The sequence below is a fragment of the Silurus aristotelis genome (assembly GCF_946808225.1).
Source record: "Silurus aristotelis genome assembly, chromosome: 20".
Taxonomy (NCBI): domain Eukaryota; kingdom Metazoa; phylum Chordata; class Actinopteri; order Siluriformes; family Siluridae; genus Silurus; species Silurus aristotelis.
The window spans coordinates 8,686,516-8,708,704 of NC_139593.1; the positions used below are offsets into that span (position 1 = coordinate 8,686,516).

The 22,189-nt window shown below is 38.5% G+C and overlaps 1 protein-coding gene across 2 annotated transcripts in view; it reads left to right on the forward strand.

Moving 5' to 3' along the window:
- The first annotated feature begins 2,322 nt into the window (after positions 1 to 2,322).
- kcnq5b (potassium voltage-gated channel, KQT-like subfamily, member 5b) overlaps positions 2,323 to 22,189 on the forward strand; it is a 110,944-nt gene continuing 91,077 nt past the window's right edge. Inside the window, exon 1 of one of the 2 annotated variants that reach the window (XM_083522951.1) lies at positions 2,323 to 3,105. In XM_083522951.1, coding sequence (XP_083379077.1) covers positions 2,819 to 3,105 — 287 coding nt within the window. In that variant the 5' untranslated portion in view covers positions 2,323 to 2,818. The remainder of the gene's footprint in view (positions 3,106 to 22,189) is intronic. The other variant, XM_083522952.1, reaches the window with a different exon arrangement.

The window sequence follows — 22,189 nt, forward strand, 5'->3', positions numbered from 1 at the left end:
AACGAAAAAAGTAAAACTGAAACACACAGCTTCCGCTTAAGGGTAACTGAAAGTTAAACATAAAAAAAAATAAAAAAGTGTGACATTGAACTAATGTGAACTTTATATAGAGTGTCAAGTGAAATTGCTTTTGTGAAAATGATGTCTGAACACTAGCAAGGGATGCCATCATGTTATACGGTTTCAAAGAGTCTAATAAAGTGATTAGCCTTCATGAATAACAATATAAATGATTTGTATAGTGTTTATTTTATATTTTCTTGCTCGGTTTAGTTTATTGCATCGACATCTTTCAGTCATCCTCACCATCTAGCAGAAAGCCATACCAGGTTACCTAGTAATATTATCTAATGATGTTTTGCTAACTCACTATCTGGATGGCTAGGTGCTTTCTATGGACTTTTCCCTCCATGTCTTTCTATCCACAGGCTGGTTTTCTTTCCTAAGCTAGAAATAATAGCTGAAGCTAGCATATGTGTAAAGCATCAAAAGATCTGGCTCTGATTTTGGCTCTCAGAATTTGCAGATCATTATCACTCTGTTTCCTTTGAAGGATTTAAAAACTGATAATACACTCTATGGCTAAAAGTAAACCAATACCTGCCACAGCCATATGAAGTTGCCATTATGTTGGAAGCACAACATTGTATTTAATGATTTTATTAAGCTTACTCAAATTCTCTTTACTGGAACTAAGAGGCCTGAACCTGATTCAGCATGATGATGCTCCTGTGCAGAAATTGTGCTCCGTGAAGACAAGGGCTGGAAAAGTTGAAGTGGAAGACTCACTGCATTGAGTCCTGAGCTCAACCACACTGAAAACCTCTGGGATGAACTGGAAAAATACTCAAAGCTGAATAAACACGAATCCGCACAGCTACGCTTAAACATTTATTGAAAGGCATTTCTGTAACAGCAAAGGCTACTATATTAGACACAGGTTTAATTAACATAAAGAATACATATTGCTCAGAAAGTACATATTGTATACTGTAGGTGTAATGGTCAGGTGATCACAAACCTATAGAGTGTAGCTGATAAAACTGGACAAGGAAAAAACGATTTGTCTTCCCATCTCTACTGCTGCTGACTGAAGCATGTGGTGCCTGAAATAAAACAAAAAATAAATTTTGGCAGGGACCTGCTTCATTTTTGTTTGTTTTTTTGTTGGTGGTTAAATTTTTTTTTTTCTCATTATTGTGATAAAAAAAAACAGCCGAATTATAGATTAAAGTGAAAAAGTAAATTATTAGATGATTACTTATTGTTACTGAGGCACCAGGATTCATGTAAAGGTGACCTTAGAAGAAAACACACATGGCAATAAACAGACCTACCGCCCGACAGACAGACAGACAGACAGACAGACAGACAGACAGACAGATAGATAGATAGATAGATAGATAGATAGATAGATAGATAGATTCATTGATTCATTGATTTTAAATGTTTAATTTCATTTATAGGCAAGTTTAGATAAATGGCCAATGAACAGACAGACACGGCAGACAGACAAGACAGACAGACAGACAGACAGACAGACAGACAGACAGACAGATAGACAGACAGATAGATAGATAGATAGATAGATAGATAGATAGATAGATAGATAGATAGATAGATAGATAGATAGATAGATAGATAGATAGATTCATTGATTTCAAATGTTTAATTTCAATTATAGGCAAGCTTAGATAAATGGCCAATGAACAGACAGACAGACAGACAGACAGACAGACAGATAGACAGACAGACAGACAGACAGACAGATTGATTGATTGATTGATTGATTGATTGATTGATTGATTGATTGATTTTAAATGTTTCATTTCATTTATAGGCAACCTTAGAAAAAAATGGCCAATTAACAGACAGACAGACAGACAGACAGACAGACAGACAGACAGACAGATAGATAGATAGATTTGATCATTTGTGTTTAATTAATAGGTAACATTAAAAGAAAACAAACTTGGCAATAAATAGGTAGATAGATTTCAGCTTATTTTTTATGATTTGGGTATTTTATTGAAGGGTCTTAGGCATGTATGTGTAGATCTGGTATAGCAGTGGTAGAACTGTATTTTGACATGCTGTGCAGTGCAGTATATAATACAGGTTTTATACGCTTTAATTTCCGACACTCTCTCACGTGAAAAGAGTCGAGGCAAGTCGTGGTAAAGACGTGATGTACAGAGTACATGATGTTTGAACGTTTTCATTAGTCTGTTTAAACAGATAGAGAAAGACATATTTGGATAGATTTTCTCTGAAGTCAGGTTGTCTGATAGACCATACATCTTCACCTCTTCATCTCTGCAGTCTGGAAGCTGCTGAGAAAAGAAAATCGCATTCAGTTCACAACGTGCAAAGAGCTCGAGCTTCCGGGTTCAGTAGGATGTAAACACGTTCGAAAACATGTGCGTGTGCGCGTGTACACCCGAGAAGCAGCGTTGCAGCACAAAGCCGTGCTGGCATACACTGTAAGATCCGTTTCCTGTGCGCGCGCTTCTCAGTCACTGGGCGCAGACACGCGGCATCGATGCGCTCTGAGGAACCCAGGAGACAAGACCGAGTTTAAAGCTCTTCTCAAAGACTTTGGACGCTTGTGTTTGCAGTTGAGGAAACCGGCGGAGGAGGAAAAGAAACACGCTCAGTGAAGTGTTTTCAAGGGGGCATGTTTGCCGGGTGCGTCCGGCGGGAAAGCTGTTTTGGGTTCTGTTTCGCTGTGAAGGTACGAGTGGAGGAGTGAGCGGCGGCTCGCGCATGAGCCGCGCGCTCGATCCGGCGCGCACTCTCGGCCGGCTCCGGTGACGCCATGCCACGAGACCGCGGGGGAGATGAGGGCGCTTCCGTTGGCGTGCGCCTCGAAACTCGCGGCACAGAGGACGTGGAGCGGGGCGGCGGAATCGGGCGGCGCCCGGTCGCGGACGGGCGGCGCGGGGAGCGCGGGGAGCGCGGCGCCCGCCTCAGTCTGCTTGGCAAACCCTTGGTGTACGGCGCGCAGAGCGGCCGCAGGAACGCGCGCTACCGCCGCCTGCAGAACTGCCTGTACAACTTGCTCGAGCGACCGCGCGCCTGGGCGTTCGTCTATCACGCGCTTGTGTGAGTCCCAAGTTTAGATTTTTTTTGTTTAACCTCAACCTGTTGCAGAAAAAAAAATGTTTTCCGGGTCCGCATCATCAATAATAACAATAATAAGAGGAATAATAATAATCATAATGAGAATAATAATAATAAGAAGAAGAACATCAATAATAAATAATAATAATAATAATAATAATAATAATAATTATAATAATAATAAGCTACATCTATTGTGTTATACCAGAAGAAAAAACGCATGCACACGCTTAGAAAAGTACCAAAGATAATTTCACTTTGTATGTTCTTTCTGTAGAGCTGCATGTTGTGTACTTTTAAGAGTGAAGCACCTCAAATCACTTTACCACTATAAAAAAAATGCATCCTAAAAGCACACAATCGAAGTGAAAATCAAAAGCACAGTTTGATACCTTTCTTTCTGACACACCATCCTCAGACAACTGGGATCCTCAACTAAAATCTGAGAGGGGTTTTATCTGAGAGCAGGAGATGGTGAGGCTTTTATGCTGCTGTTCCTCAGCATCAGTCCTGCGAATCGTTAGATTCCGTGTGTATGGGGATTGGGTCTGATACATTCAGTCTGATGCATTCATGGGTCTGATCGCCTCCGGCTCTCTCATCAGGGACAAACTTACACTTATAAAGAACATCTTATTTGTTTTTATCACCACATTATCTGTGTAAAGCTGCTTTGAGACAATGTTCATTGTTAAAAGCGCAATACAACTAAAAAGCGAATTGAATTGAATACATTACATCTTACAGTATGATAGGAATTTTTGAAAAATTTAAGAGAAAACTTTTTTCTTCTAACCTACCTGACCAAACTGCCAAAGGGATTCATATTTAGGTGATGATCTGATTCATGTGGCAGGGGAAAAACACAAGGCAGGGGATCTTCAGAGCTGGATCTGAAGGTACGATTAGTCAGACTGATAAAGGAATTTTGCTATATGTCAAGGGGCATTTAGATTTTGGCCAAAGTGAAAGGTATGTGATTGTATGAAATACAGTACAGAACAAAACATATACATATCCCACATACATGACATACCACTAACACTGTTTATCTATTAAGCTTTTCTTGCACTCATTTGACAATTGTAGCAAAAAAAAAGAAACGTGAACAGATGTTGACAGAGTACAGATTAAAGTTAAAGCTGGTACAAATGAGTATTTTTACTGTAAAATGTATGTATTATTATAAGCATAAGGTTAGAAACATCATATGCTGAATGCTTCATAGAGAAGCATTGGTGAAGATGCGCTTCATGCTAGTTAATTGTCTTTGACACAAAAGATGCATCCATCTTTTTTTTTGAAGCACCTTTCAGTTTTTAAAAGCCATGTATGCTTCAAAGAAAAAAAAAGTGGTCCAATTGGCCTCTTTTATGTAGAACATCTGCATTCGGTGTGATAGGATTTTCTTCTTTGGAGGAATATTTATCATGGCCTGCTTATTTTTATTTATTTATTTACCTTTTTTCCCCCTTTGATAGAGCCATAAAGGAAAAGGATGTAGGTATACAGTAGGATTTGCTTCAAAGTCTCAGGCTTACTGTGCAGGGACTTACAGAAGACATATTACATTTTTGTTGACTTAGCGGTGCATGTGCGCTAATTCTTCACATAGTGTGGAGCTGTAAGACCTGCCTTCCCCTCTTGTTAATGTGCTGTGCTGTTTGCAGTGCAGGCTTTGAGTAGATTTTCACTTTTCAGGAGGAATGCCCTGAGTAAGAGTGAAAGAAGAAATGTGGAGGAGGTAAGCAGAAGCAGGACTACAGGGGGTGAAAAAAGGTGGTGATGAATGTTCACTTAAGAGAAAGCAGGGATGAAGTGGATGCAATTACGCAGTTGAGATGCCCCCAGACATGCATGATCCCAGTTAAAACCCAAAATGGCTTGCCCTCGAGAAATCTACTCAGTACAATGAAATAACCCATCTAATTGCCACTCAGATATGAAAACTGTATGAGCCCCTCTTTGCTTTAAGACTCTCATAATGGTTTTGTGTCATATCATACATTTCCTTCAGCCGGTTTTAGATTTTTCCATATTTGCATTTAATAATTTAACAAACATACATAAACATGATCTGAATTGTTCAGGGCCTTGTTCAAAGCCCCAAAAGTGGCAACTTGCCAGATCCACAATATGAACTGTAAATGTTTCAATCAGAAGACTAAATACACCATTAACAATTAATACTGTATGTACGAGATAGGTGTCTACTGTAAACTAACAATATGACACAGTTTAGTTTATTGGTAAAGTTAATAATCCTTAATTTACTGATTAATTGGTTTAGTTTTTTAGTCATACTAAGTTTGGGCTTGCTGGTGTTGCTGGGAACAATGTTTTTGCTGTGGTTCTACAGACCAGTCATGCAGAGCATAAGATATGCCTTAGAATATTATTTTATAGTTAGCTTTAAACTCCCCAGATGTAACACTTGATGACTTATTAAGTGGTAAGTCATATGTGCTAAAAGTTTAGGTTCAAACCAAGAAGGCCTCAAAGTCATTTTGAGGAATCAGAGCCTGTTTGCATGTATTCACTGTTCCTTGATTTGGTTTCAAACCTATATTGGCTAACACCAACACCGCCATGGTTTGGTGACCATAAAGAAGCAAAGCACATGCTCACATTCAAATTAGCATAGGAGGAGCTTGGTAAAAAGCTAAGGAACCGAGCTAAGCTAGTGTTGTGAATCAGTAGTGATGTTTAAATCAGTCATGAAGAAGATTTTCATTATCAACAAGCACATGTGTGGAGACTGACACTGATACACTGATACTCTTGTATTCTTTCCATTGAGTGTAATGTTAATTAATCATACATATACCCAATATATACCCAATACCCAATATATTCACTGTTCCTGTTCAGCTCGGTTCATACAGATCGTGCTTCACAAAAAATGAAAGAGTTTGGCAAGGAACCAAATCGCACTATTTTTCCGTCTACCCCAAATGTAATATCGTCCAGCGTTGGCTTTTTTATTTTTGTACTGGAGCTACAAGGATATAGAAGAAATAGTTGGATGCAAAACATGACAGGCTAAATGGAAAACTGTGTAAATCCGAGTTTCCACTTAATGATCCCTTCAGGACTGTACTCGGCTCAGTTTTTTTTTGGATTGTAGTCCATTTTAAATGAAAGCATCAGCCAAAATTAAAAAGACCAACTTCCACCATGTCATGAGTTTCTTTCCCAAAACAATCAGCTTCTTCTAATGCAGGTTAAACAAAAGGCACTGACGGGCTCCATAAGAGCTCACTGTCTAAAGAATTCCTTTGTTACTTCTTTGAAAATGATAAAAAACTGGGATAAATAATTCCTCAAGAAGTTTCCGCAAGGTAGCAACATAAGAGCAGTTTTAAGATTTAGAGCAGTATTTAAAGATTGAAATATAGATTTAATTGAGGTATAGGGTATCCAGCTTCGCAGCAGATGAAGAACCAGGGTTAGCACTCTGTTTCCAAAGGAAAACCTTTACTTAATTATTGTTAGTAACTGAAGGCTGAAGATGGAGCTGCAAAGAGAGAGGCAAAGTAAAATGTTATTAGAGATCAATAAAGGTTTCGAATATTTCAGTCATCAAAGCACCGTTACAACAGAAGGCAGAAGAGGTACAGTAAATGGACACACAGAAGTCCTTATACTCACCTCAAAGCACAAACAAGAAGTTGTCTTGTGTATGGTAACTCTAAAGATCACTACGTGCGATACACCCATGAATGCGGTTAGACCACAGCTGCATGGCTCTCATGCACTCCATTTCTCAGAAGCAAGTCATCCTGCTCTGAAAAACTGCACTAGAGTTGTGAGAAGGGTTTAACAAAATTAGTCATGTCACCTAGCTAGAAAACTGTCGGGTTTTTGGTTTCATCAATGTCTTTCGGGGCTGTCCTCTGCTTGCTGACAGGGGTATCCACTATGACGCATCAAAACCACAAACATACCATTTTAGAAATGGGTCAGGCAATTTTGGTAACTGGGTGATAAGCAAGCACTTTTGGTTTTAAATTATTTGTGTAATACAGCAGAAAAATCACATCTTAGCAAGAGGAAAAATCTTGAATATAGTAACATTTTGTCTAAGATTTCCAATCATAAGATGACAATAAACCCAATGTAAGCTCATTTCATGTATTTCAAGCAATTTCTCCCCGTTTTGAGCTTAAAATAGTATTATTTTTTTGGTGGATTATTTTTCTAATTTTAACCATTTATTTCTGGAAAAAGCAGAATGATCTGGCAACCTACAAGCTAGAAATGAGAAATATTGTCCAATAATAGGTTTAATGGTCTTGTGTTTAGTGGATTAAAACATATTTCTTAAAATAAAAAATACTAGATAGATTAGACTATATTCAAGATATTTTACACTTGTAAAATGACTTTTTTTGTGAAGAACAGTGTTCTATAAAATGTTCTGTAGATGTGAAGAAAATTTGTCTCAAACCATTTGTTTTGATTAACCACCATGCACATGTGACCTTGAGGCAGGAAGGAAGAAACTAGTGTTGATTTTGCTTTAACTTTGTGACAAAACATTCATTTCCTGAACCATAATCAGTAAACATTATTGCACATACATGTTTGTATTCAGTGTATGTGTGTATGTATATATATATATATATATATATATATATATATATATATATATATATATATATATATATATATATATATATATATATATACAGTGGGTACGGAAAGTATTCAGACCCCCTTAAATTTTTTACTTTTTGTTATATTGCAGCCATTTGTTAAAATCATTTAAGTTCATTTCTTTTCCTCATGAATGTACACATAGCACCCCATACTGACAGAAAAACACAGAATTGTTGACCTTTTTGCAGATTTATTAAAAAAGAAAAACTGAAATATCACATGATCCTAAGTATTCAGACCCTTTGCTGTGACACTCATATATTTAACTCAGGTGCTCTCCATTTCTTCTGATCATCCTTGAGATGGTTCTACACCTTCATTTGAGTCCAGAAATTTTTGATTATACTGATTGGACTTGATTAGGAAAGCCACACACCTGTTTATATAAGACCTTACAGATCACAATGCATGTCAGAGCAAATGAGAATAATTAATGTCAAAGGAACTGCCTGAAGAGCTCAGAGACAGAACTGTGGCAAGGCACAGATCTGGCCAAGGTTCCAAAAAAATATTTGCTGCACTTAAGGTTCCTAAGAGCACAGTGGCCTCCATAATCCTCAAATGGAAGACGTTTGGGACGACCAGAACCATTCCTAGAGCTGGCCGTCCGGCCAAACTGAGCTATCGGGGGAGAAGAGCCTTGGTGAGAGAGGTAAAGAAGAACCCAAAGATCACTGTGGCTGAGCTCCAGAGATGCAGTCGGGAGATGGGAGAAAGTTGTAGAAAGTCAACCATCACTGCAGCCCTTCACCAGTGGGGCTTTATAGCAGAGTGGCCCGACGGAAGCCTCTCCTCAGTGCAGGACACATGAAAACCCGCATGGAGTTCTCCAAGATGGTGAGAAATAAGATTCTCTGGTCTGATGAGACCAAGATAGAACTTTTTGGCCTTAATTCTAAGCGGTATGTGTGGAGAAAACCAGGCACTGCTCATCACCTGTCCAGTACAGTCTCAACAATGAAGCATGGTGGTGGCAGCATCATGCTGTGGGGGTGTTTTACAGCTGTAGGGACAGGACGACTGGTTGCAATCAAGGGAAAGATTAATGCGGCCAAGCACAGGGATATCCTGGACAAAAACCTTCTCCAGAGTGCTTTGGACCTCAGACTGGGCTGAAGGTTTACCTTCCAACAAGACAATGACCCTAAGCACACAGCTAAAATAACGATGGAGTGGCTTCACAACAACTCTGTGACTTTTCTTGAATGGCTCAGCCAGAGCAATGACTTAAACCCAATTGAGCATCTCTGGAGAGACCTAAAAATAGCTGTCCACCAACGTTTACCGTCCAACCTGACAGAACTGAAGAGGATCTGCAAGGAGGAATGGCAGAGGATCCCCAAATCCAGGTGTGAAAGACTTGTTGCATCTTTCCAAAAAAGACTCCTGGCTGTATTAGATCAAAAGGGGGCTTCTACTAAATACTGAGCAAAGGGTCTGAATACTTAGGACCATGTGATATTTTAGTTTTTCTTTTTTAATAAATCTGCAACAGTGTCAACAATTCTGTGTTTTTCTGTCAATATAGGGTGCTATGTGTACATTAATTAGGAAAAGAAATGAACTTAAATGATTTTAGCAAATGGCTGCAAAATAAAAAAGAGTGAAAAATTTAAGGGGGTCTGAATACTTTCCGTACCCACTGTATATATATATATATATATATATATATATATATATATATATATATATATATATATATATAAAATAGTTACCCCAGAAAGCCATTGTCAATAAAAGTCCCTGGGAAAATTTAGCTTGTACCATGCTAATACCAGACAACACTTCACAATGATGAGTCGTTTACATTTCCAACGTGGGATTTATTCTGCTTCAGGTTAAATTTTTCCTATAAAATTAAAAATTAACAAATAAAAGTTTTATTTACTTTTAAAGAATTAGCATGGCGCTACAGCTTCCTGTTGTGTTACGATAAACAAAGATATACTGTTTTTAAACGAATATTAGAAAGTGAGAATGAGAGTTTAATTTGAATACACTGTCCTTGCTTGTGGCAGTACGCATGAATAATTAAGACATTACACTGTTTTGTACAAGATGTACAAACATTTGTTATGCTAACAGAAACAGCTTCTCGCTTATACCCAGTGGTCATGTGCATTCTGATTCAGTTTGGTAATTGAGTTTCTCTCTCTCTCTCTCTCTCTCTCTCTCTCTCTCTCTCTCTCTCTCTCTCTCTCTCTCTCTCTCTCTCTCTCTCTGTCTTTCGTTCTTCTTTTCTCTGTCTCTGTGTGTCTGTATGTGTGTGTGCTTGTGCGTGTGTGTACACAGTGTGCCTTTGAATATAAGGTCCTCACAGTCATCACCATCAGCATTATCCAGCTTTACACAGCTGCTAAAACAACCAGGCTAGCATGACATCCACGCTGTGGAAGTTCAGTGTCTATTGCTGGTAATTCTAGCCCTGGTGGAAGAAAAAGCAGCAAGCTTGAAAACTTTGTTGTTTTTGAAACATTGTGGGTCAAGTTTAGTTTGTTGTACTCAAGCAGCTGTGTATTTATTTGTATTTTTTTTTCCTGTCGCCCCCTATCATTAATCAGTTGTTAAAGCCAAAAACAAAATATCTGATCTCTTACTGGGTAATTTTTGGTTGTGTTTCTATCATGGCTTTCATTATTCTTTCTTCTTGATTATGCTATAAAAATACGGAGAGAAATCATATTTAAGTATTCATATTTAATAAGAATGAAAGCCTTAGTTGTCCTGCTTTCAGGTGTATGGTTTAATGTTAAACAAATGCTATAGTTAAGAAAAATTATACTGTGACCTTTAGTTTATTTACTGATGCAATAATTCATTTGAATACATCAAATATATATACTTAATTTACATTTTAATGTTTCAAAAACTATATCAGGTAAATCAGTTTTTAATTATTATTGTCACCATCATTATGTGCTACAGTATTTAGCAAAATGTTTCCAATTTTATTTTACACATCAGCTAGAATTAAACAGGCGACGTGTAGCTGATATATCTGTAGCTTCAGCCCCATTCTGTCTCCACTGAAATTTATCCCAGGCCACGTAGAAGCCAGTCAAAGTTCACATTATGTCCAAACTCGGGTTATGTGAGAGTTAAGCAGTTTTCCAAAAAAGATGGCAGTTTTTCTAACCCGGGATTGGAATTTCCACTGATTATACATCATGTTAGCCATCGCACTGAAGAGCGAGTTTGTTCTGCGCAATGCCGATGCTCTCCTGCAATGACATGCTTTATGAATACCAGCTCTTATTCCTTGACTGGTTCTCAGGTTCAGCTTGAACCTTATTTGCCCTCTTCTGTCCCTAATAACCAGTGAGAAAGAACACATAGAGACGAGAGGCCCGGTGAGGAAGAACAGGCCTAGCTTTGGTCCCTCAGGCTAATATCGCTGAGAGCCAAGCAAAACTCATGTTGTTGGTCTTATTTTTCTTTTCAAAATTATGGAAAGTTTTCTCAAAATTACTGACCAGCAGGACTGTACACTCTGTGTACCCTGTGTACTGTGTGTGTGTGTGTGTGTGTGTGTGTGTGTGTGTGTGTGTGTGTGGGTCCTGGTGTTTAGTCTTAATCATATCTCCTTTATGAGGGTAAGAATGACATCTCTATGCCGAATTGCCAAGTGTTCCGACTGAGCTAATATCAACCAATTGTCAAAATATTTTAGTATGCGGATAACCTAGAGTCTAAGAGGACCCAAAGCAGCATTCACACGCTTTGTGACAGTGCGGTTTGGAAGTGCAAGGCCAAACAGAAGAACCAGATATTGGTTTAATAAGCTTTGCCTCCGAAAGCAATCCTTAGGAACTTCCTGTGTAGAGGAAGAATGGGTATATGGAAGTAGGCGTCCCTCAGATATATTGTGAAAACCAGTCCTCTGACCTGATTTGAGACACGATTTGTTTCAGCGTGAGCATCTAAAGTCTGAGCTTAATGAGTGAGTTTTTCAGCTGACGAGGATCTAAAGGACGCAGCCCCTATACTTCTTGGGAACTGAAAGTTAATGGCTGTAGAACCTGGACTCTCTGTCGGGGGGAGGGACCACCTCCATGGCCTCCTACCCACTTTTGTTTAATGACCAGAGCCTACTTAGGACCACTCAGAGGTTCTAATCGGTAACAACATTTTTGTTGAAGCTCTCCCATTGAAGATGACGGTCCTCAGATCTGTCACTCACTTGGGCTTCGACTTGGAGCATCACCCAGAGTCTCTGGCGGGGGGAGTGCAAGTGGCGACACCATGTCTCATTATTGTAACTCATACTTGGTTGGTCCTTCGCCATTGTGCTGTTCGTCTGTCGACAACAGCATTAACAGCATCGCTGAACAGGCTAGTCAGCACAACAAGGGCGTCCAGGAGAAAGGTTCTGTCTCTATCACAGAGGTCATATAGAGTCAAACACAAGTGCCTCTCAACGGCCACCAGGGCTGCCATAGACCAGATGGTCTCCTTAGTGGCCCGAAGAGATAGGTCTGTGGCATGACATAATTCTAGGTAATTTGTAATAACTTCGCCTTCGTTCGAGGTCCTTAAGCAGGTTCACATGGTACGGCTGCAAGACTGCCATGGTGTGCAGTCAACCACTGGCCTGTCCCGCCGCCGTGTATGCTTTGCCCACCAAAGTTAAGGAGGTTCGAAGGGGCTTGGTAGGCAGTACCGGGTCCTTAAGGGACGATGTAGTGCCAGGGGGAGATAGCTCGCCAGCATCTCTTCAACCCGGGTAATCGTCCCACCCCACCGCTGACGTAGTGCCCTTCCTTTGGCAGATTACACATGTGGTTCAGAGGTTGGTCATGCAGAGGTGTTCCCAAAGCGTTGTTGACTCAGCTCGAGTTCCTGAAGGGTAAACTGAACTTCACTAATAATTTCTGTATATGTATACAGCCATGTAAGCATGAGTGTGGAATTCTTTGCCAGAATTAAAGAATTTAATAATTTTTCTATTTCTTATTGCTGTTTACTTCTTGCCTCTGCTCACCCTGGATTTACAAAAGGTTGAATACTGTAGGCTGTAGTGTGCTTAAGCTGGTGTCTGTGTGGGGTGGGGGGGTGGGGGCACTGAAAGATGGTCTGGCAAGGTAAGACTGTGCTGCAGCTGTCTGTGTGTTTTTTTTTTTGTGTGTGTGTGTGTGTGTGTGTGTGTGTGTGTGTGTGTGTGTGTGTGTGTGTGTGTGTGTGTGTGTGTGTGTGTGTGTGTGTGTGTGTGTGTGTGTGTGTGTGTGAGAGCGAGAGAGAGAGCGAGAGAGAGAGCGAGAGAGAGAGAGAGAGAGAGAGATGGACTGAGTGAAGCAGCAGCCAGTGGCAGCAGCATGCTTGGATGTAGAAGCAATATTTGTTCTGCCAACTTTCCTGTCACCTCCGTGGAGTGCTGAGGGAGTAATTGGTGCGCACTCCTTTAACACACATGAGGCGATAAATCAACACTGAAATTTTATGAAACAATAAAAAACAAACCACACATGCACAATCCAATTACAGTGCATGAGGAAGGGGTGGGGGCACAAGCGGGAGGTTAACATCGAGTTCCTTTGAGCTGAGGACAGGAGCCAAAGCTGGGGAACTACACAAAACAGCTGTGTGTGTGTGTGTGTGTGCGTGTGTGTCTGTGCGTGTCTGTGTGTGTGTGTGTGTGTGTGTGTGTGTGTGTATAACACATTGTGCTGGGTCAATGAAAACAGCAAGTGTGTGTATGGTGTGTGTGACTCTCATATTACAAGTAGGCTTTTAATAGAGTGACTCCAGGGACATGATTGTACTGTCTGGTGTAAAAGGAGTTAAACACTTTTATTTCAACAGTAAAAATCCTAAAAACTCTAATGTTATTATTATCATGCTAAGCAGACTGAAAGCTAGATGGAGCAAAACTGGGTTTCCAGGCTCCAATTTATAACTAGTTGTAGTAAACATTAAAATAAATTTAAGTTATTATATTACTATCCGAGAATGGCTTATAAACTCGAATGGGTGCTCTTGGCTGTTTTTTGAGCGCATTTGAAATTCCAAAAGTTGTTATTTGTTTTTCGCTGGAAGAGCAAATACTGCCTTTTATGAAGTGTAAAGTTTATGTATTATGTATGTGTAATTAGGAACTAATAAGGAAGAGGTTTATTAGTCACTGGTGCCTGCGCGCTGTTGAATATGAATGAAATCGTTTCCGTTATTGAAAGGAGAAACAATAACAATTTATTGTGGGTATATGAAGTTGAGCTGCATGAATAATAATAGCAGAAATGTATCAGAATTATCTATCCTGTTTCGATAGAAAGTAGTTGTTCTGGGTTTTATTTTTTTCCTTAATCACATTTAAGGATCGTTCAGTTTTTATTATCATGGAGAGTAAGTTGATTGAAACAATAATTTTTTTTATGTAGAACATACAGTATCACTGCTCTTCACAATCAGCTAACCAATCTAAGGTTTAAAACAGTGATCTCAGAGATTTGATCTTGGTAGGGTTGCTGTTGCCAGATAAGCTACGTTAAGAAAAGCTAAATAAGTTTAAGTATATCAGAACCGCGTATTTCCTTTCTCACACTGCATTTTCTTATGCAGAATAGTGCAAAAAAAAACAAACAACAAAAAACACTGAGCAGTTGTTCTGATGGCAAAATTGCCTTGTTGATAAAAAAAAGATCAGACGAGGAATGACCAGACTGTTTTGAGCTGACAAGACAGCTGTGATAAGTCAAATAACCACTCCTTACAATTGTAGTGAGCAGAAAAGAAAATGTAAACAGGTAGGGCTGCAACTAATCAATACAATTTATAATAATCTATAATAAAATTTGTTGTCAGCGAATGCTGTTATATATATTATTTGGGCTGCCCAAGTTACCGGTTAGCGTGACGGCAAGATAACACAGCCGCTTGCAAAATGACAGAGAGTACGGGGTCAACCTGCAGCAGGAAAAAGTGTCCGGACTAAGTCACGGATGAAGGCGAAACATCAGCACGGTCCTCATTATGTGAAAATGGTCTAGTTTAATGAAATTAGTTTGTTTGCTGTTAAACTGTTTGTTTGCTAACTTCAGGACAGTCACACTGGATCTGTTCTGTCGTGACTCGCGAGCATCAGGTTACGTAATCACCTCGCTCGCGACATCGTGAAGGATTTAATCAAAACGGTGCGAATAAACACTAAATCTAAAAGCAGTAAACGATAACATTTTAGTCACTGTTGTGATTTTCAGCGAACGCTTATGCATTTGTACTTACGGTATTCTAATGTTTTTTTTCTTTTCTTTTAATTAAGCCTGTTAACTTGCCGCATTTCTCAGGTTAATTATATAGTTATAATAAGCAAAACATCTAATAAAAAAATTGTGTTTTTTAATCCAATTACTCGATTAATCATAATCTTTTGTCCGATTATGTGATTATCAAAATAATGGTTAGCTGCAGCCCTTAAAACAGGGATGCATTGTTTTGGGATTGATAGTAGAGAAGCTGATTTTGGCTCCTCTATGATTACACTGTATATTGTAATATGTTTTATGTGTGAAATAGACTGTGAAAGTGTAATATTCATATATAATAATCTATTTATTTATTGGTTGCATGTAACCTATATACAGAAGTGTGCACCTCTTGCATCATACAGTACACAGACTCGCACAGCAACACAACACACCCAAGAGCACTCGTGTCTCTAGTCCACTCCTCCTCTCCACCCAGTCGGTGTGAATTATCCTCCATGCCTCTAACAGAATTTAACCCCGGCGTCAGACTCTCATTTCACCCCTTCATCCAGCACCTCAGCAGCCTCACACACATCCAATCTGAAAGAACTGGGTTGCCAGTTAAGCGGTTACTTCCTTGGGGTGTGCTTGTGCAAGATTTGCTTCCTGTTGCCTTTGTGGTTAACTCCCTGTCTGCACTAAAAACACGCCATCGTCGAGAAAAACATCGTCATCCATGCACGTTTTCAGTTGTTTCGAAGTTCTTAACAATCTTAGCTGTTTTGTTTTTAAAAGCTCTGCACTACTAGGCTATTTTAGAGTATGAAATATTAATAACAGACCTATCTGTTCATTGTAATTACATCCTGCCCAGTTCTATCAATAGACTGTGTTCAGTGCTAGCAATGCACGTTTCAGTAAACAGTAAACTTACACCCTTGTTTGTTCTTGTAGCTTTTGGATTGGTCTTGAATGGAGGTGGCTTGAAATTGAATTGATTCCAGTTATTCACGGTCCGTTTAGGATTTATAGAGCTCCCAGATCTACCTGCTTCTTTATCTCTTACCTTATAGTGCTCAAAATAGTCATATCTGGATTTCAATTAAAGCATGAAGTGAGTGTGACCTAAACTGGAAGTTGAATTTGTGGATTTTTAAATTTTTTTTATTATTATTTACCAAGTATAGTCTCTGTAAACATTGTGGTAATGAATGAGGAATTTTGGTTTTTCCCCAAGCTTTCACAAGATACCATCCGCATACCATTCTGTCAAGCTTTTTGTGTCTGCGTTCGAATTTGTTCCAAACACACTATCTCTTAATTTCTATATCATCTCTAATATGCTGTCATTTGTTGCTTGGATTTTTGTAAACTTCAATCTTGATTTTAAAATGCTAGAACGTTCTTGTAGGAGAGGTTTATTTATTTTCCATTAAACATTCATTTTGAGCTTCTTCTATATATTTCTATACAAGTAGACAATAAATTGTAATATTCATCCCAGTGATAAAGTTATATTTAACAACTTTCTTTTTTGTTATTAATGTCCAGCCTTACCATCTCATATGTACAATATGAACGATTCAGTGCCACAAAGCTTTTATTATTCTGGTGACACCCGGGCTTATTTTTTACAACCTATAATTTACACCTGCAAATGTATGATGGCTGCCTTGACGGCTGCCTGTGTCACTGCAGTTATTACAAAATCATATTGCTTTTTTTCCCCATCTGCACGTGTTCACACTGACAGCACAAACCTCTGAAACCTTGACCCTTCAATTACGTGGAAGAACAACCAATAATAACCAAAATAACTCTCTAATTCCAAACAAAAAGAAAGGAGTATCCATACAACAAACACTTGAGATCTAGACTACGGTTCAGATTCTGTAGTCACTTGTTAAGGATTGTTGGATGAAGGCTAAACAAGAATCTATATGTATACAGTTCAGGAGCACTATCGATAAATACCATATGTTACTCTAGCCTACGCTCTTCTAGCTAGCTTTTAGCAGAGCTCACTGCTGTGACAGTTGAAGTAATTTAACTTATTTATGGAGTCATACCCAGTATTATTGCGATTAAAGTATGATTAAGATGCTGGGTTTCTTTCTGTTAGAAGACAACCTTTGTTTTTTGTTAGCATGCTAGTCTTCTCTTACAATATGGCAGTGTGCTGTAATGTCTGTATGGCGTATGTGTTCATACACAATAAGGATCTGGAGGTAAATGTTTTCCTGACACAGCTAGCATGGTTTAATGTTTGCCCATTGGAAATAATGTGAATAAACTAATGGTAACTGAGAGCTGGTTGTTGCTAATTCTCTGAATGACATTCATTGATGTGTCATTATGATTTGGTCACTGAGCAGGGACGATTGAATGGTGCTGGGCTTCTATCATCACTATGGTCTCTATACAGGTGATGAGGTTGGCACTATGTTTCCCCCTTTCATGAACAGAGTAACAACCTTGAAAAGCAGAGTCTCTCTCTCTCTCTCTCTCTCTCTCTCTCTCTCTCTCTCTCTCTCTCTCTCTCTTTCTCTCCGAACAGCTGCTGACAGCAGGATGTTATTATGGATGGACAGCTGAGGGGCAATTTGAAACCTAAAATGTATTTCTGCTTCTCTTGCTGTCAGACATCTCTACACTGGTGTTTCAAACACTGGAACAATGCTACAAATTGTGTATTTATTTTATTTTGGCTATATTATATTAATTTACACTAGCAATTGAAAGGTCAAATATAGAATTATTTATTTATTTATTTATTTATTTAATTTAGTGTTTGAAAATTTAATGGGCCCCTTCTAAAGGGACTTTCAAAATCACGCCCATTGTCTTTTTTTGGGGGAAAAAGATGGTTGTCAGCATCCACAAAATATTGTTGCTTTTGATAGAATATGAGGTTGCACATCTGGAGCCCCAGCCACACTTCTGCCACTCTTCAGCCACTCCTATAACCATAGGCATGCCATTGTAACTAATGTTTATGGTGTGTTCCATTACTATACCAGTAAGTTAAGACATTTGCTGTCTGACAACTCGACATGGATAAATAACAAAACTTTCAAATTTCTTTTCAAATAACTAAAATTGCATACACGCATGGCCGGTGCAACTGATCAAAAAGATACATGATTGAATTTCTACTTTTAGCGTAGGATCCACATAGTCATGCACTACACATATTTTTAGTTATGCTCATCATGCTGATATCAGAGCTCTGAAGATCATGTGAAACCTGACAGTGATTTAAAAGAGACATCTGTGATACCTCTGTGCTAGTTTATATTAAATAATCAGGGGCAAAATGCTTCAGTATTCTTGGTGTACCCCTTGTTTGAGTCATCACACGTGGTAACAGATTTAAAGGGTGTTGATAGCAAAATGTCACTTAGTATTAAAGTTGTGCATCATGAACTGGCTACTGCTAGTCTTTACAAAACAGCTGAGGCACATTAAGTATTAGGCTAACTAGTTAGGTAGCTAACAGCATGTTAGGCAGTAAGGCTTAGCATGCAGGAAAATAAAGCATGCAGATCATCAAGAAAGTCAGTTTTACTGCCAGGTGGTACAATATTTAAGTCATTTTTGTACCATGCAGGACATTCCTCATCCCTGATTCATTCCTCTTTCATTTTAGTTGTAGCGGGTTAATAAAGAGGCAATTAAAAGCTTAATTTTTGTCCGTACTTACAGTGGTGGGAACCCGATGTTTATCTAGTCATTAAATCCAGTTTTTTATAATATGCAGGAAGTCATGTAATTGTTTTCTTAATTGCCTTTGGTGTTTTATGGAGATGTGTGTGTGTGTGTGTGTGTGTGTGTGTGTGTGTGTGTGTGTGTGTGTGTGTGTGTCTGTGTGTGTGTGTCTGTGTCTGTGTCTGGGGAACCATTTCTGGGGAACATATACATAATATTCACCAGCTGTTATCAGTTAATCCTATAGAACTAGTACAGAAGCTGATTGTTTAAGGTTGTGTACAATTACTGTTGGAGCCAATGTCATTTGCAGTCAGGTTTAGAATTAATGGCACCCTTGGTATGGATGGGTAAAATAGATAATGGAAAATGTTCTATGGGTAAATAGCTTAATCCCTCACTGAGCATATAATATAAATAATATAATAATATAATAATTATAATAATATAAAAGATTTTACGCAAGTAAAGATACGCAAGCAAATATTGACCACCCCGGAAATTCTTAAGAACGTGTAAATATAGGTGAATATGATATATGTAAAAATATAGGTATTGTATATATCCTATCTTAAAATGTAAACGATATAAAATATGTATTTATCTTAACAAATGTAAACATATCTGCATGGCTTTTGTCCAAACTTGACAGGATGTCTTTGAAAGCGGTAGCATTAAGTTTTACCTGAACTAGGAAACCCGAACCTGTTCGCCACTTTCAGACCAGTGAATACAAGTATGCATTATGAGTATAGAGCTCTAGTGAGTAGTATTTTATTTAAAATTTTTTATGATTTTGTAATGTTATTAGACAAATATTGATTCTGAACTGCTCCAGATGATGTAGGTGCACAGTTGCTGTTGTATTGTAAAGGTTTGGAGCTCGCTTTAGTAAAATAGTATTCACCTTCCATATGTAAAATGCCTCTCTCTCTGTAATGCCACGCATTGTTGTACACACACACACACACACACACACACACACACACACACACACACACACACACACACACACACACACACACAGAAAGCATAGTTCTAAAAATAATATAATTGTGTTGTCACTGATGGTAATCATACTGTTGTTTTCAAAACAGTGCAAATTATCAAAAAATTCAAACACAAAGGGTAATCATCGAGATTGTTCTTAAGACTATTATCCACTTCTAAAGCATTTGTGCAAATATTAGAAACTGCATCTTGTTTTTCACTTCCTTTTTGAAGACATGCAATTGTATTTCATTGTTACTACATTTGGCCATAAGTACCCGAGTGTTTAGAAATGAAGCAATTCATCACAACACAGTCAAATGCATGGAAGAGTTAACTAGTTATGTTTTTGTCTTAGACATTTGGAACCATTTGGAAATCAATCATCAGACCCTCCGAGAAACAATAATGCAGTTTGGGATGTAGCTTTTGTCCTTGAGTGTGCAGTATGTAGATTGCTAATCAAAGTGAGTTGTTTAAATGAATAAAAAGGCAGGAGATTGCAGTATTTCTTTACAAAATATTTTTCTTTTTTATGTTGATAGGTGCAGACATAAGAAAACACACAGTTGTTAATTGCTTAAATTGTGTAAATCCCATTTTTGTCTTCACATATGCTCATGAGTTGAATGATTAAGGGTGTGAATGCAGACGTTAAAGGAGACAAAGGACAAAGGGGATATGGATAGAAATGAGTAACGTATGCCATGTACATGTATGCGTTTAGCATCTGTGGGATTTCAAACTTTTAATTACGCTGCTTCTTATTTGGGGAATCTACTTCCTCTTGATATTCGCAATAGAGATTTTTTCTCTACGCATGTAGATATATGTATAACTGTATATAAGGTGTCCCTCAGTGTCTTGCACCTAAATAAATTAATAATAAAATAATTTTTATTATTTCAGCAAAAAGCTTGTTTTTGACTGTTGCTGCTAGTTGCTAACATCAGCATTTTTATTCTGTTTATTTTAATACATTACTTGATGATAGAAAAAAAAAACTGAATTGGGAATATAAATTTACATTCACAGTATTTTTCAGACGCTCTTATCCAGAGAAACTTAGAATGATCTTATTTATACAAATGAACAGTTTAGGGCCGCGCTCAAGTGCCGAGCAGTGGTGGGATTTGATCTCATGACTTTTCTATCAGAAGTCCAACATTTTAATCACTGAGCTACCACTTCCCACTAAACAGGAAATGAAGTATTGATGATAGTAGTGACAATACCTAATGAGGTATTAGTTGCAATTCTATACATCTATGTGCTGTTTAGAAAAGTGGAGATTCTTGGGTTATTTGTTTTCCCTCTACACCCATTCTATGCTAGTAAAAACATTCCAGGAATGGAAAACTAGCAAAGGTTTGCAAGCCCGGACAAGGGAAAGCTCAAAAACATCTGAGAATTAGGTTTTTGGAAATATCAGACATTAAAAAATCTCGGGCAATGAAGAAGAGCAGCGCTACCTACTAAATACTTTACGTGTAGTCCGTACATGTGTATGTGGACTACATCTGAATGGCATCCATCATGCTGTGCCTCCACAGGCACACACTGGTGTTTGCTTGATGGTGAAGGCAGCTGCACTGAGGTGATGCAGCGGCGGGTAAATATAGCAGTGATGAATAGGCTCTCTGTATGTACTGCTCCGGTGTTTGTTATCCTGCTCCTCCGAGCACAGTCTGAAATAGACACTAGACAGGCGCACACTTGTGCATGACCATGCACACACAGACACAAACAACAGCTTGCATACAGTGGTAATGTTATTTATGGTATGGCTGTTGACAGCATTGACAGGTAACTTTTAACTTCGTGTCATGTATGCACACACGCTCGTGCACACGCTCACAAACACACACAAACAAAAGTACTATTTCCCTTTTTGTGCATGTCGTTGGTTGAGAGGTCAGCTGAAGCAGCTCTTCAGGGGCCACTGACTCACTCAGACCACCAGCCGCTAAGAACCAGGAGCTCTCATTAACGCCTTCAATTGCAGAGAGCAGAAAACACTCCAAAGGAAAAGGCAAAAAAAAGAGATGCTGTGGGACTAAAGTGTTATTATAAAGAAAGGATTAAGGGAGAGCAGGACAGACGGAGTTCAAGAGACAGAGAGGATGGCATCAGATAGGCAAAGATCAAAAATAGTTTCTAGCTCATCCTCTGCTTCGGGTCATCCCACTTCATGGTCATGTGATCATAAGAACAAATGTCCAGAGGCCTTCTGGAGCAGCTGCATGGGGAATGCCCTTATTACTCTCACTCTTCATCTCTTGCAGCCTCTCTTCCAAAGTCAGTTGTAGCTCAAAATCAATTCTCCTGTCAGTCATTTAAATTACTAGAGGGATTACTGTAGTACAGTGTTGTGTGACTGAGTAATGCAATACAGTACAATACAAAATGGCACAATGCAATACAATAAATCATTTAAATTATTTGTTAACTGTAAATTAATTGTTACTACCTACTCAAAAGTGAGTACTTACTCTTCTCAAGGGACAATACTATAGAAATAAAAC